A 14,812-nucleotide genomic window follows, 5' to 3' on the forward strand; every position below is an offset into this window, starting at 1 on the left:
CTCTGCAGTCTCTCAACATCTTTACTACTGTTTACTTCTTTTTAGTATTTTTTCCCTCTCTTTAGTGTCTGTGAATCTTCACCATCTTGATTTCACCCTTCAACCGCTCTGGAGCCATGAGGGTTAAAAATAGAGCTCATCAATATTGCATGTTTTGATTGGTTTAATATTAATGCTAAAATAGTAACACATCAAATATTTATACCCCAGTGCTGTCCAAGTCTACGTCTCCCGTCCTCTCTCCCTGCTTCTCTCCCTTCCCTGCCCCTACACAGCTAGTGTGGTAACCTGAAAATAGCATGCCTGTTCACCCATATTCCCCATTTGGTGGCTCCCCCCTACAGCGTGGTTTCCAGAGTGCCATGATATCAGAACTCTGAACTAATTTTTTGTTTAAAAACCGGCCCTAAATTTTCCATTCCAGTATAAGCCATGTAAGAAAATCTGTGCTAAAGTGCTCCTCAAGCTGCAGATATTGAACAGCAAAACTACACCCAGTATACTCTCCGCAGAACAGCCCTGCGGCTCGCTGGCCTCTGTATCAGTGCATCATGGGAAAGAGGAGAGTGTTTGTTAATGAGAGTAGAAAGCAGAGGGATTATGTTAATGATATGTTTTGTTGAAAGGCAAGAGACGCTGCCACAGTCTTTTGTGACTGTCTTTTAGTTAGGAGTTATGAAGCGTCTCCACAGAATCAAAAGAAGAGGCATTTGGAGCTATTATGAGTTCTAGGTCTTAAGTTAATCTACTGAGTTTTTCAAATGTGGGTAGAGATAACAGTGTATTGGTTAGGTTTCTGAATACTGAAGTGACTTTTTTCTACTAGAGTTGCTGTTACTTCACCTTAGATAATCATCTTATCCATCATCTTGCGCAGTAATCATTCATCATTTTGTCAGTATTGCCTTCAAAAATTAAAGTGAAACATAATTACATTCACAAATACTTTGATACATAATAGCTACCTAGATCCTAGCTTCCCAAGGTCTCTCCAGAGGTCTTTATTCAATTAGTTTTTAATTACTTATGGGAGATTATGGTTTCTCTTAATTTCTTTCTGCTATTTGTCTCCCGAATCACATCTGTTAATAAAATATTATTGTGTGCAGTGATTAAATCCTGACCCTCACTTTCTGTCTTGTCTACCCTTTAAGGAGTTTAGGGCCTTTGAGCTGCTGAGAAGTGGACTGGACCGCTCCAAGTATCTGCTAGTGAAGGAAGCCAAAATCATCGCTATGACCTGCACACACGCTGCACTCAAACGTCATGACCTGGTGGAGCTGGGATTTAAGGTAGACTCCTCTCAGTTATTTATTTTTCAACTACCACACAATGACTTGACTCAGTTATTTTAACTATTTTTATTAAATTGTTGATTCTCCTTATTAGTATGACAACATCCTGATGGAAGAAGCTGCTCAGATTCTGGAGATCGAGACCTTCATCCCCCTGCTGTTGCAGGTAACTTAACAATGTGCTTTAGAACTAAGACTGTTTAGCTGAAAACTCAACTATTATCAAAAACTACAGCCATGTCCTGCCTGACAACTCTATGCCAGGCCTAAGGACTATCATAAGTTCCGACATCAAGCCCAGTTTAATCCTTTAGGATTCAGTCTTCTACTACCTGACTTTCCCTGTGAAGTAAGGTCTGACTGATGGGCTCCAAACAGGGTAATGGTGCTTGTCTTTGGTAGTCGTGCCTAATTGTCCAAGATAGTGTTAATGTCTGTTTACAGATGAGACCATTAAGCACATCAGCCCATTCAACAGCCTCACTAGAGCTCCTCTCTTTATCTCCCTTTTCTCAGTGAGCCAAGTATACGTCACAGTGAAACTCTTATTCCTCCTGCTCTCCTTCCCTTTCATTATCCAGCTATTCAACCCTTATCAGTGATTTGAGTGATTAAATCAGCTCTTGACTTACAATGGTTGGTATATCAAATTTGTCTGAGGTCAAGCTCCAAATAAACCACATCTAATTAGCGAAATCTGGCAGCGTGACGTAGACATGAGTAACATACTGCACTGGCCCTTCATGCTTAACTGCCCACCTGGACTTTAATGCTATTATCTGTTGATCTGATTTCACATACACAATATCATATTGTCAAGTCATTAGACAAAAACTAAATTGAATAAAGCTGGGCAGCGTGGGGTAGTTGTAGCGCACTGGGATTACACATCTGGACTTTACAGGTTAGAATGTTAATTTATACCGGTACCTTTAGGTAAGACATTTATTTTCATCACCATATTTAAAGAGAAACCTTATACTGTGCCAAATGTAGAAGATTAAAATAATATTTTAATCAGGCTAGTTCTGACCTCTTAACTTCATTTAAGTATTCTCTGTATATCTTCCCCTCTCTCTCTCTACAGAACCCAGAGGATGGCTACAGCAGGCTGAAGCGTTGGATCATGATTGGAGACCACCACCAGTTGCCCCCTGTCATCAAGAACATGGCCTTCCAGAAGTACTCAAACATGGAACAGTCCCTCTTCACCCGATTTGTGCGCCTGGGAGTGCCCACCATAGATCTGGATGCGCAGGGCCGTGCACGTGCGAGGTGGGTCATCCAGCAGATAACATAAGAGATAACATAGAATCAGTTTTGACACTTAATGTTAGGATTAAGGATGCAGTGTTTTAGGGGTTGGTGATGTTGCCTCACAAAAAGGACAACAGTGTGACAATGTTTTTATCTCCCTGTGCCACAGTCTGTGTAACTTGTACAACTGGCGCTACAAACACCTGGGAAATCTGCCTCATGTCCAGCAAATGCCTGAGTTCCAGGTACCCAACCCTGGCCTGACCTTTGACTTCCAGCTTATTAATGTGGAGGACTTCAATGGTGTGGGAGAGTCTGAGCCCAACCCTTACTTCTATCAGGTCAGTAGTACACTCCAAAATACACAAATACACACACAGCACAGCAGTCATTTGTACTAATGATGTAGCACTTACAAAAAGTTACTCTGTGAGTCTACCTAATCATGATATCACACATTTGAACCTCTTTTTGATTCTCCTTAAGAAATTAAAACTAAAACTTGGAAACTAACTAGAATTAGTCACTTCTAGAAAATGAACTGTTTATGTATTGTGAAAACTTACTAAAATCAAACTGGAATTAAATACTTAGGGTAAAAATGGTTAAACTGTAAGTAACCTAGTACCAACAGGATGAATCCACAAAGACATGTACACTGCCTAGCCAAAAAAAAAAGTCACCATCTAAAAATAAAAGGTCAAACACTCTAATAATTCGTTGGACCGCCTTTAGCTTTGATTATGGCACTCATCCGCTGTGGCATTGTTTCGATAAGCTTCTGCAATGTCACAAGATTTATTTCCGTCCAGTGTTGCATTAATTTTTCACCATGATCTCGTATTGATGATGGGATAGTCGGACCACTGTGCAAAGCCTTCTCCAGCACATCCCAAAGATTCTCAATGGGGTTAACGTCTGGACTCTGTGGTGGCCAATCCATGAGTGAAAATGATGTCACATTCTCCCTGAACCACTCTTTCACAATTTTAGCCCGATGAATCCTGGCATTGTCATCTTGGAATATGCCCGTGCCATCAGGGAAGATGATGGAATAATCTGGTCATTCAGTATATTCAGGTAGTCAGCTGACCTCATTCTTTGAGCACATAATGTTGCTGAACCTAGACGTGACCAACTGCAGCAACCTCAGATCATAGCACTGCCCCCACAGGCTTGTACAGTAGGCACTAGGCATGATGGGTGCATCACTTCATCTGCCTCTCTTCTTACCCTGATGCGCCCATCACTCTGGAACAGAGTAAATCTGGACTCATCAGACCACATGACTTTCTTCCATTGCTCCAGAGTCCAATCTTTATGCTCCCTAGCAAATTGAAGCCTTTTTTCTGATTAGCCTCACTGATTAGTGGTTTTCTTAGAGCTACACAGCTGTTCAGCTCCAATCCCTTGAGTGCCCTTTGCATTGTGCGTGTGGAAATGCTCTTACTTTCACTATTAAACATAGCCCTGAGTTCTACTGTTGTTATTCTGCGATTTCAGTTCACAAAATATTTAAGTGATCGCCGATCATAATCAGTTAGGATTTTTTTCCAACCACATTTCTTCCTCGAAGATGATGGTTCCCCACTATCCCTCCAGTTTTTAATAACGCGTTGGACAGTTCTTAACCCGATTTTAGTAGTTTCTGCAATCTCCTTAGATGTTTTCTCTGCTTGATGCATGCCAAATGATTTGACCCTTCTCAAACATCTTTTCCATGACCACGGGATGTGTCTTTCGACATGGTCATATAAGAAATGAGAAGCTACTCATTGCATTGGTTGGGGTTAAATAACTTGTTGCCAGCTGAAAGATAATCACCCATGCAGTGTATTACTTCAATTCAGAGAACAGTGGACATGCAGTATAACACCCAGTAGTCAATATCTACACCCAGTATTCAGTATATCTACAGCAGAGGTACATACACAAGGTAAGAAGGAGGTAAAAAGTTCATGTTATATATTTATGTGCAATTTCCAAGCACAATTTACACATATACACACTTACGCATACTTAGTTCCACCAGACCAGAGAGCCGTAGCCTCCATTTCCTCTGAATTGGTTGTTATACAGCACTTCATTCATTTTTAAATTTTAATGGTTTAGCTACCAGTCCATATGATATATTCATAACTCTGCTTAGAGTATGTCTAGCACTGGCTGCCCAGCACAGACCAGTGGGTTTGTCCTTCACATCAGGAGCCAGATTGTGTTTCATCATGACATTGCTGAGACACTCAAGATTGTGTGTGAGTGGAAGGCGGGGATTGATAGTGTGTGTAAAAAAAATATAAATAAATAAAAGTTACATTTTACTGGCCCAAATTTTACTGTTAAATCAAGTATGATAGTTATTGATTTTAATAAAAATATTTAAAGTTGTTAAAATTAAAGGTAGACATGAAACTAGTTACTTCATTGGAAAAACTGTATTCTTTTTAGAGGGGGTAGGATAGATTTTAACATAAACACATTTCTCAGGACTCAATACCGCTTGCAGTTGTCAATAAGCCAGCAACACTTGATTTCAGGTAAACAGAATTTCAAAATACTATGTTGTTAAGGTACATACAAAATAGAAAAAGTAACAGATGAGAAACCGATTTGTATGTAAGCTCTGTAGCCAATGGACATGCATCAGAGAGCTTCATGAATGTAAGTCCAGCCTTGAATCCTGTGCATGCTCATGTCCCTGAAGCTTCTTATTGTTCTTAAATCCAGACCATGTGCCCTCCTCGAGACATCAGGTCACATGAACCGCTACTCCATTTGCCTGTTGCCATTTTCAGGCTCCTCAAGGGAATTGCCAGTATCACTCACCATGCCTAAGGCACACATACACTCACACACACACACACACACTTTCCTAGGAACCAGACAGGATAAATTGGACACTAGAGAAGCAAATGTATCCAGTGTATGCTGAATGCCTGTCACAGCTGAACAAACACTGCCTCAACAACTGCTTTGCTTTGCACTCATACAGGAACTATACATCCATCACGCACACAAACGCATGCGCACAGATAAACAGAAGTCCAAAGGTCTGTCCTTGCTTCTTCGGCTCATTTGCTGAAGCACTTTCCACACGGAGTCGTAGCCCATTGATAATACTCCCAAAGTTGTCAAACGGCTCATAAAGAGTAAGATGCTTATCTAAATCCACATCCTTTGTTGATAGAAAAAGGCCTTTCAGCAGCCACTAGGAGGGCTGTTAACGTAGGCAGCTCTGCTTCACAAGCTATATTTTAATTTACATAAGAGCAGAAGACATGGTGGGAGTTACTCACAGGTAGACTAGATTTATAGTTCCTGTTAGACGGTGATGTGTTTGTATCTACGCTTCTCTGCTCCTTTTCCATCCTTCTATTTTCCCCAATTCTCATGTAGACTTGTGGGCAGATCAACAGTCTTGTCAGTCCAAATGCAGTTTACAGATTTCCTTCCAAAGTAAAAGTTTGAAAACACCAACTAATTCACCATCTATCTCACTTGCAAACCTCAACATACTGTAGCATGTGCAATGGTAGACACATAGTCTGATAGTGCACATTATTATGTGAATTTGTGCCATTTGGAAGACATGTAATTGGCATAGAGGAACAAAGGCTGTCACAGTTTTTGATGTGTTGACTCCAGTGCAGCTGGATCAGGAACTGTTGATGAGGCTGCATTAATTATTATCAAAGATGTGAGACTGCAGTCCAGGCTTAATTGAAACTGGATGAATAATGCATACTGCTTGGGCTTTTTTTTTTTTTTTCTTTTTTCGGTCACATTTGAAGGGCAGAGTGTAGCCTTGGAGCCAGAATGCACATGCTGAGGAATTTGTTTATTGAATTTGATTGTTAAGTGGGTAAATGATTCCTGCGATGCCTTTCTGTTTAGTCACATTTCGAGGACATACTCTTGCGATGTAGTTGCAGGATCTGGAGATTTGAAATTAGAGACAGCTTAATAATTATAGCAAATAGGCATGTTTAGGACAATGTTGTTTTTTTTTTGTTTAAAGTTGTTGTTTAAATAAGTGGGAGTATATTGGAAAACTTGCCTTATCTTGTTAAAATGTAAATATGGGTAATATATTTCGATAAGGCTCTGAGATCAGACTATGTAATGAAACTTTTGATGTTGTAGCCTTTGGTAGACCTCTAAAAACACAATTAGCTATTCCTTGGTTAATCTTTGAAACACTTAAGGAATATCACACACACACAGTAAAAATATATAATTCATTCTCATGCTTCTTCGGATTGGGATCCTGCCAGCCGTGGTGTGCTGATAGGTAGAAAGACAGTGTGATTGGGTAATTCAGCTAAACCTCTCCTCAGTACTGTCAATAATGATTCAGTACAAAACCATATTGTAGATAATTCATTTTTTGAAGTCATGCTAGTAGGCATGAAATACAAACTTATGTATTATGTACACATACTGTCTCCCAAACATCAGTTCTGTCCTTGTCTCTGTACTCAAACAATACAGATTCTGTCTAGTCATAATATCAATATGTTATTCTTACCATCTTCTTTTCTCTCTTACCCTGTAAAGAACCTGGCGGAGGCTGAGTACTGTGTGGCTTTGTACATGTACATGCGTCTGTTGGGCTACCCTGCTGACCGCATCAGCATCCTTACCACTTACAATGGACAAAAACACCTTATCAGAGACGTCATCAACCAGCGCTGTGGTGGAAATCCATTCTTCGGACAGCCCAACAAGGTAAGGACACACATGCAGAGTTACATGCCATGTTTAATTGTTTTTATAAACACCCATCCCTCGAGGTATCTCTGTATGAAATGCAAATTAGGGAAGAGAAAACTTTGCAAGGTGAAAGGTGAATTATCTTGTGTATAACAGATTTTGGAAAGTAACTGATGATTCAATGTTATGTAAGAGGGTTAAAAATCTAAAGTAACAGTAAGTGAATGTGATGTCAAACAAATGTTATACCAGCAAAGAGCTTTCTTAAGCACTATTACTGTATATGACAAGGACTGTGTTCACTTAGCAGTCTTAAGTGCAAGTGTTCAATGCTGCTCCGTATTATCTATGTATCTATGTTTTTAACACACCTAAAAGCCCTCAAAGTGTAGCCTGCTTCTAGACTTCTGAATCACTGCCCACATCTCTATTTTCTTCAGCAATTAAAATAGAATGAATGGAATGAAACAAAACATCAGTCTGATTATCAAGTTACTCAAAGCATTGTAATGAAATGTTGACTTGTATACATTTCAATATTTCACATGCTACACATTTAGTGTTGCATTTGCAAAATGCAACACGTGAGACACGCCCGATTACACATGCATGAACTGTGCACACTCCTTATATCACTTGAGGGCGACACGTTTCTTCTCTCCTGTCAGGAAGGAATCGACGGTTCCAACAGACATGTTTTCACCTCATGTACAGTATGTGTAAGACTAGTTTAGTAGGAACATACATAACACACATGCACATGTGTACGGTTTCTTCACACCTCCAGTTGTCAGCTGCAGTCTTTCCACCGACCTCAAATCCTCTGTTGCACCAAGAGAAATTCACAGCTCCCTATTCTCACAAGACCTTTGCTGTAGCTGCCTCCCATTACTGCAAACACACACACTTTTGTCTCTCTCCCTGTGAAATTTAAATAGGTTTGTATATTTTAACTACACATTTTCCAACTGTCTTTATCCTTGCAGTGTGACGTACATTATCTCCTTGAATTTAGTGGATCTGCATGATTCCTACAGGATGGAAAATTAGTGGCTCATGGAGATTCTTAATGCACTTTACACTGTTATAGCAAAGCAAAATAGTATTTTTTTCACCCTGGCCTTCATTGTACAGCCCCATAAAATCATGACAAGATTTTAAATGAGTGTGGAGTGAGCATATTTGGAGAGTGATGGGCATCCCTGAAGGATATTGTTGGGTTATCTTCATCCAGGCCACGTAATTCCCTCCAACTCCTCTCGTCTCTCCTCTTTCCTTCCTTTACACTGTGTTGAAGGGGATCTATTATGCTCATTTCCAACTCTACATTTTTATTCTGGGACTCCACCAGAGTAGATTTGCATGATTCATAGCTTAAAAAACTACTTATTTATCTTATACTGCTATTGATGCAGACCCTCAGTTCAGCCTCCGTCTCTAACAGGCAGTCTTAGCTCCTGCCTCTTTAAGGCCCTACTCCCGAGGAGCTCACTCTGTTCTGATTGGCCCAGCTTTCTGGAAGCCTGCCGAGGGGCAGCTGCATCAGCTCATCGTGTTAAGTTACCACGGATGAAAACTCAACATTTCCTGCTTTACTCCTTCATATTAAAAGCTTTTAAATGACTGAATAAAGGGAGACTTTAATTGTGAAGAATTTACAGGAAATGAAACGTGTTCCTCACCAAATTAGCAGAACTTGTCAGCGGTGCTAAAAACCGGTCAATACAACAAAATATGGACATATTTGGTGATCTTTGTTCTGCGGATCAGTTTGAAATAACTCAGGGAAGAATAGTACAAGCAGAAACAGCCACAGTGATGATGATGTTTGATGAAGAGCTGCAGACGACCATCACACCTCCAACAGGTCACGAGCTGATGTCGGCTCGGGCTGAAAGTAGAATAAAACAACAGAAACTGAGCATACAGAGCAGTCTGAAGCCAGTGCTTTTTCTTCACAGGGATTACTACCATATAAGTTTATATCGTTATTTGACACTTTGGCCATGTTTAATATGAACATCTGACATTGTAACATTATACTGAAAATAAGGAAAAGCATAATAGGTCTCCTTTAAGTCAGCAGGCCGCTGGCACAGCTTCCCATCCCTGTTCTGTTTGTACTGCTAAATACTTTTACACACTTGCCTCAGGTTATGACTTTTCTCCCTCTTCATTCTTTCCCCTACCTACATTCTATCACCTTTCTTTGATCTCTGTTCTTTGGGCCTTTCACAAAAGACACAATATCACAGACTACTTTGGCAACCCAGAATGTTGCAAGGTTGAGGTAAAAACGGCAGATCACCAGTCACTGGGAGAGTCACTCAGTAAGCCTCCAGTAATGTTGGTTGTGTCATGTGAGTGGTAGAGCGAGGTGGTTTTCTACACTGGCCATTTCCGCAGTACAAGTCAGAGAAGAACTCTAGCCCAATATAGCCCAAACATATATAACCCTAAATTCAGTTTCTTCATCTTCTTGCCTTTTTTTGTGAAAAGATTATGTTGGCATTATTATATTTTTTTTCTTATTGTCAACAATTCCCATGAAAAGACCAGAGCCAACAATGTTAGTTTGTCTCTCTGTACATTCAGACTTCCCCAGCCTTTCTGTGGCACTCAGTCCCAAGCCAATTCATTAATACTGAATGTGTAAATCTAAAAAATTGCGTCACAATTCACAAATATATACTTGATTTTTAGAAAAGGCTAAATCATTTTCTATAACAGCTTCACACTGTACTCAAACAGGAGTAAAAAGTGTATTTTTGGGGAACTATATACATCCACATCTGGTGAATAGTGAGTATTTATGTCAGAAGGACAGTGTATGTGTGATTGAATCAAAATAAAATACAGTACATATGTTCACAGTAATGAACAAAATAGAGGTGTATGGCACAGAGGAATAAGCTAAATAAGGCTTTATTAGTAGGACCAATTCATTGTTGGTTTTGGGTCTATTATGGGATTTGTTGACAGTAAGAAAAATATAGAATGTCACCAGACTTATCCTGTAATGTATAAAGGCACAAACACAAATCACAGCTAGTTGCTGTTTATTAATTGTTTAACAAGCAGACAGGAAGTGGATCCTTTTTATGTCTTTGTTATAGCAGTTTGTTGTCAAAATGAACGGTGCATTCTACCACCTACAGGATTTGAGTGTCTAACGGTCCTCTGTTGTGGCGTCTGTATTTTGCAATGTGTAACCCTACCTTGTTGCCTTGTCTTCAAGTATATTCCTTGTTCTGACAGCTAGCCAGAAATTGTGCTTGGTCATGTTAAATGTCCTGCAATGTTAAGAAAGCGTCATTCAGTGCGCTCATGGCCTTAGTCAGTATGCTTGCCCAGTTATAAAGTGACAGGGGTGACAGGCTGTTAGATTTGCTGAGAAGAAAGATAGCTAGAGAGGGAGATGGATGAAATAGAGAGAGGGGCTCTTGTGGGAAAATGCTGAGCATCTAAAAGGTCATGGCACCGAGCATTGGGTTCACAGTGTCTGACAATGTGTCACAGCGGCTAAAACCAAGCAAATGTCAGCAGCCAGCCCACTTTACTGGGTTGACTTTAATTAGACAGAAAAGGAGTGGTAGCCAGTTAGCACCAGTCACAGTCCCATACTCAAATAAGCACACTAGCCCAAGCTGTCTGCTGAATCTCAAATACAACAGTTGGCATACATATGCATGCAGTTATGCATCTTTAATGAATTTCGTTTGTTTAGTTTACTCTGGGAATTTTATAGACAAAGTCCATTTGAGTTCCCTTTCTGTTGGTGCTGTATATTTTGAATACCAAGATGTTTATTCATCCAGGTTGCTCACCAAGACTAAAAGACATAAATGTGAACTGGATTTGGAGTAATAACAGCTGTTCTTGTTACACAAATCTTGGCCAGAAAACATTGATGGAATTGTAACTGATTATGATAAAGTCAATCTGTCTCCTGTTAGAAGAAATGAATAAGAAAGGTGTGCCTGAGTCCATTTTTTGCATCCCTCCTAGTCCCTCTCCAGCACTCCCACATTCTTACACATGGCGACAATCCTCCCCATCCCTTATGTAGACTTCTTTCAGTTTGTCAGATCTGGAACCTTAATAACAACAGAAAAAGCAAGTCCTGCTGTGTGACAGCAACCAGGATGTCCTCTAGACAGATATGTTGACTCAGATTGGAAACTTGTCCTCTTAGCATGGCTCAGCATGCCTTTTTAGACGGATATGAAATCCTAAGACACGTGGATACGAAGCCATAAGAAATGAGGCATTTCGCTGTTAACTCAAGTCTCCTGTGAAAAATGCAACAATCCGGCAGTCTGACATCTGCACATTCCAGAGCGTAATTGCTATGAATAAGATATAGCAGGATGGATAGAGAGAGTAACTAAGACAGAAAGAGAATAGAGATCCATGGTTGACCATCAGCTGAGAGACAGTGTGTCATTGTCTTTGTGAAAATGAGGAGAGGGAGGTCAAGATGGAAGAAAATGATTCTCTGTCAGATAGCTTCGATTCGCAACAACCCGCGTGTTTGTGTGTGCACGTGCCTGTGTGTGCGACTCACAGCACATTGTGTGCGTGTGTTTGTGTGCTTGTTTGTATCCACAGTCATGCATGTGCCACAATGACATGACCTTTGTAATTCACTCCCTGGAAGATTTCTCATAAATAACTAAACACCATGCAAAATGCTATGCCTTGGGGAGATTCTTTATCTGGGCTTCATTGTCACTGTCTGTGGGCTAAGAATAACTCCCTCTCTTAAGCACCTCTTCTCTGCAAAACAAGTTGCACTGTTATGTTGTATAGTCAACCCCTTCAGTCCACAGTTAGTGACCTAGTTTGATGGAGGTTGTATCGAAGTGTGTCTGTGTATGCAACATGTGTGTGGACATGTGCATGCATACCACGGCTGTTTTGACTCAGACATTAAACATTTGACTTGAACGTACATCCCACAACTCATGCTGTTGTAAAACCAACATATTGTTGCCTCTGGTGCTGCACCTGTTCTACATAGCAACAGGGAGACGTAAATAAATATTGGTCTACTACCTCATTAGCCCCATCTCTGTCTTTTACACGTTCAGTCACACTCTGCCCCCGCACTCCTTTCCCAAAAACAGGTTTTTTGGAGGTTAGGCAAAGGGGCGTTCAAAATCGAGTTGCATTAGCCAATAGGAGGTAACCATGGCCACAGGATGATTTATTTAGCATGGCTGGTTCATTGGTTGTAGTCCTGGGACGGTGTGGCATCAGAGTAGCTGATGTCCTATTGATCCACTTTAGAAAATGGATCCACAGAGGAAAGGCCTCTTTCTGCTGGGGTTTGGGTTTCTTAATATGTGGCCTATATAACCACACTGTAGTATTTTCTGTACAGTTGCATGTAAGGACACATTTTGTTTATGTAGTCTTATCCTAATCAAATAGCATAAAACTAACTCTTAAAAGGTTTAGGATAACAGTATTCCTTCCAGATAGGTTTCCATTACCGTTAAAGATGGACAGAAAGTAAATGGACTGTAATTGTATAGCGCCTTCCTAGTCTTCCGACCACTCAAAGCGCTTTTACACTACGAATCACATTCACCCATTCACACGCTGAATGGTACAGGGGCTACCATGCAAGGTCCCAACCTGCCCATCAGTGGAAATCTAATCATTCATACCCATCCACACACTGATGGCACAGCCATCAGGAGCAATTCGGGGTTAAGTGTCTTGCCCAAGGACACATCGACATGTGGACTGAACGAGCCGGGAATCGAACCGCCGATCTTCCGATTAGTGGACGACCCGCTCTACTTCCTGAGCCACAGCCGCCCCTATAGCCGGCTATATCCATTTGAGAATGAGAAACTTGTGTTTTGACAGCAAAACAAGAGTCCCCTTGATACCATACTCCATCAATATACTCCACAGATGGTGATGACGTAGGCTTTGAGCAGCGCTATGCCACGAAGAGCGAGTACTGTGTGTGTTATGAGTTCCATTTTTATAGAATTGCATCTCGTAATTTTTCCTGACTTTGTATCAGGTTTTAAATGCAAGTACAGTGTGCTGTCTTTATTATGTAAGGCGTAACAAACGTACAAACTCAAAACACAGCTCTGTTCTTCATGTACAAGAATAAGTACGCTTCTCAGCAAGACAGGATTACCAGGGTATAAAAGCAAATTGGCTGACATGAGTTTCCTTTTGCTTTGAAAAAAAAATCTCACAGGGAGCCACTTCTCCTCCATTCTCTTTCTCCATGACTGATCCAGTCAAGTAGCGTGGCCCCAGTACCTTGGCCCTGAGTCTCAGGGGCCCAGGTAAGAGGCTAGTGGTGGCAAATGCCCTCTAAGCCGTATTAGCCCCACCGGCTGCCCATGTGGCCCACAGTGATAACCGCAATAACAAGAAAACACAGGCACCTTCGCTCATCGAATTTAAGAAGGAGAGCAGTCTCGCTCATGTTTCTAAACATTTCAGCTAAATCCCTCTACCTACCCAAAACGCACAAGCTCATTTACTTTGCTAAATATATCAGCTGCCACAGCTTATTTAGCATATCTTTGATATTTGTGTGTATATTTATATATTTGTGTGATTTTGCGCTCACTAATAAATGTGTCTGTATGTGTTTGCAGGTGACAACAGTCGATAGGTTCCAGGGTCAGCAGAATGACTACATTATCCTCTCATTGGTCCGCACCAAAGCCGTAGGACATCTCAGGTAATTACTTCAATGCATGCCAAGTAGAAAAACCCAAAATAGACACCCTCAGCAGCTATTCTACTACAAAAATACTTGTGTAATAGGAACTACACATAAGACACACATCCCCATGGGCGAAAATGTAGGCACTTAACTCTCTTGAGACAGCTGCTCTCAGGAGGCTTTCTCTTTTTGTCATGTGTAACTACTGTATGAAGTTTCCCAAAAGAAAGAGAGGACAAAAACACTGCGGCTGTCTTGAAGTATGCATGAGCTTAATTTCAGGCAGAAGGGAGGATAAAGGGTGCTTCAGGACAGCAGCATGTCTGTGCAGCTGACTGTACTTTTTGTCCTGGTTAAGAGAAGCCATTGTGCTCTGATGATTGGGTTGAGAATATTAAACAAAGAGCTTTGTTCTGATCAAAGGCCCACCATGTAACAGTTATTAAGAGGCGTGATGGTTAAACCAAACTCCAGCGGTTAGAATTTTATGTCTTTTCATTCCACGTCCCATTGCTCGCTCCTCATCTATACTCCCTTGCTGGCTGCTCCTCTTAGAAGACTAGTCTTCTGCTCTCTTTATCTTTCTGCTCCCTCCTCTCCTCCCTGCCGCCTCCTTCCTCATTTCACTGAATTGATTTGTGGTGAAATGGCTTTTCACTCCTCTGCTGCCATGAGATCCTGTTGTGCTCTTCACACTTAATACGCTGCTTGTTTTAATACCAGACAATTGGAGGCTGAACTCTTCCACAGTACTTAAGCTTGCCATGCTGGTCTCTGGCTGTGATGTACAGTAGCTACTATTGAAATTGCACCGCTCACAGCTTTATCACAGCTATAC

General features: G+C 40.9%; 1 protein-coding gene across 2 annotated transcripts in view; it reads left to right on the forward strand.

Moving 5' to 3' along the window:
* aqr (aquarius intron-binding spliceosomal factor) overlaps positions 1 to 14,812 on the forward strand; it is a 52,164-nt gene that overhangs the window by 32,035 nt on the left and 5,317 nt on the right. For both annotated transcript variants that reach the window (XM_044375070.1, XM_044375069.1), the window contains exons 28-33: positions 1,155 to 1,292; positions 1,390 to 1,461; positions 2,383 to 2,570; positions 2,722 to 2,893; positions 7,110 to 7,280; positions 13,904 to 13,989. In XM_044375070.1, coding sequence (XP_044231005.1) covers positions 1,155 to 1,292; positions 1,390 to 1,461; positions 2,383 to 2,570; positions 2,722 to 2,893; positions 7,110 to 7,280; positions 13,904 to 13,989 — 827 coding nt within the window. The remainder of the gene's footprint in view (positions 1 to 1,154; positions 1,293 to 1,389; positions 1,462 to 2,382; positions 2,571 to 2,721; positions 2,894 to 7,109; positions 7,281 to 13,903; positions 13,990 to 14,812) is intronic.

Source organism: Thunnus albacares, chromosome 15 (genome assembly GCF_914725855.1).
Source record: "Thunnus albacares chromosome 15, fThuAlb1.1, whole genome shotgun sequence".
NCBI classification, from domain to species: domain Eukaryota; kingdom Metazoa; phylum Chordata; class Actinopteri; order Scombriformes; family Scombridae; genus Thunnus; species Thunnus albacares.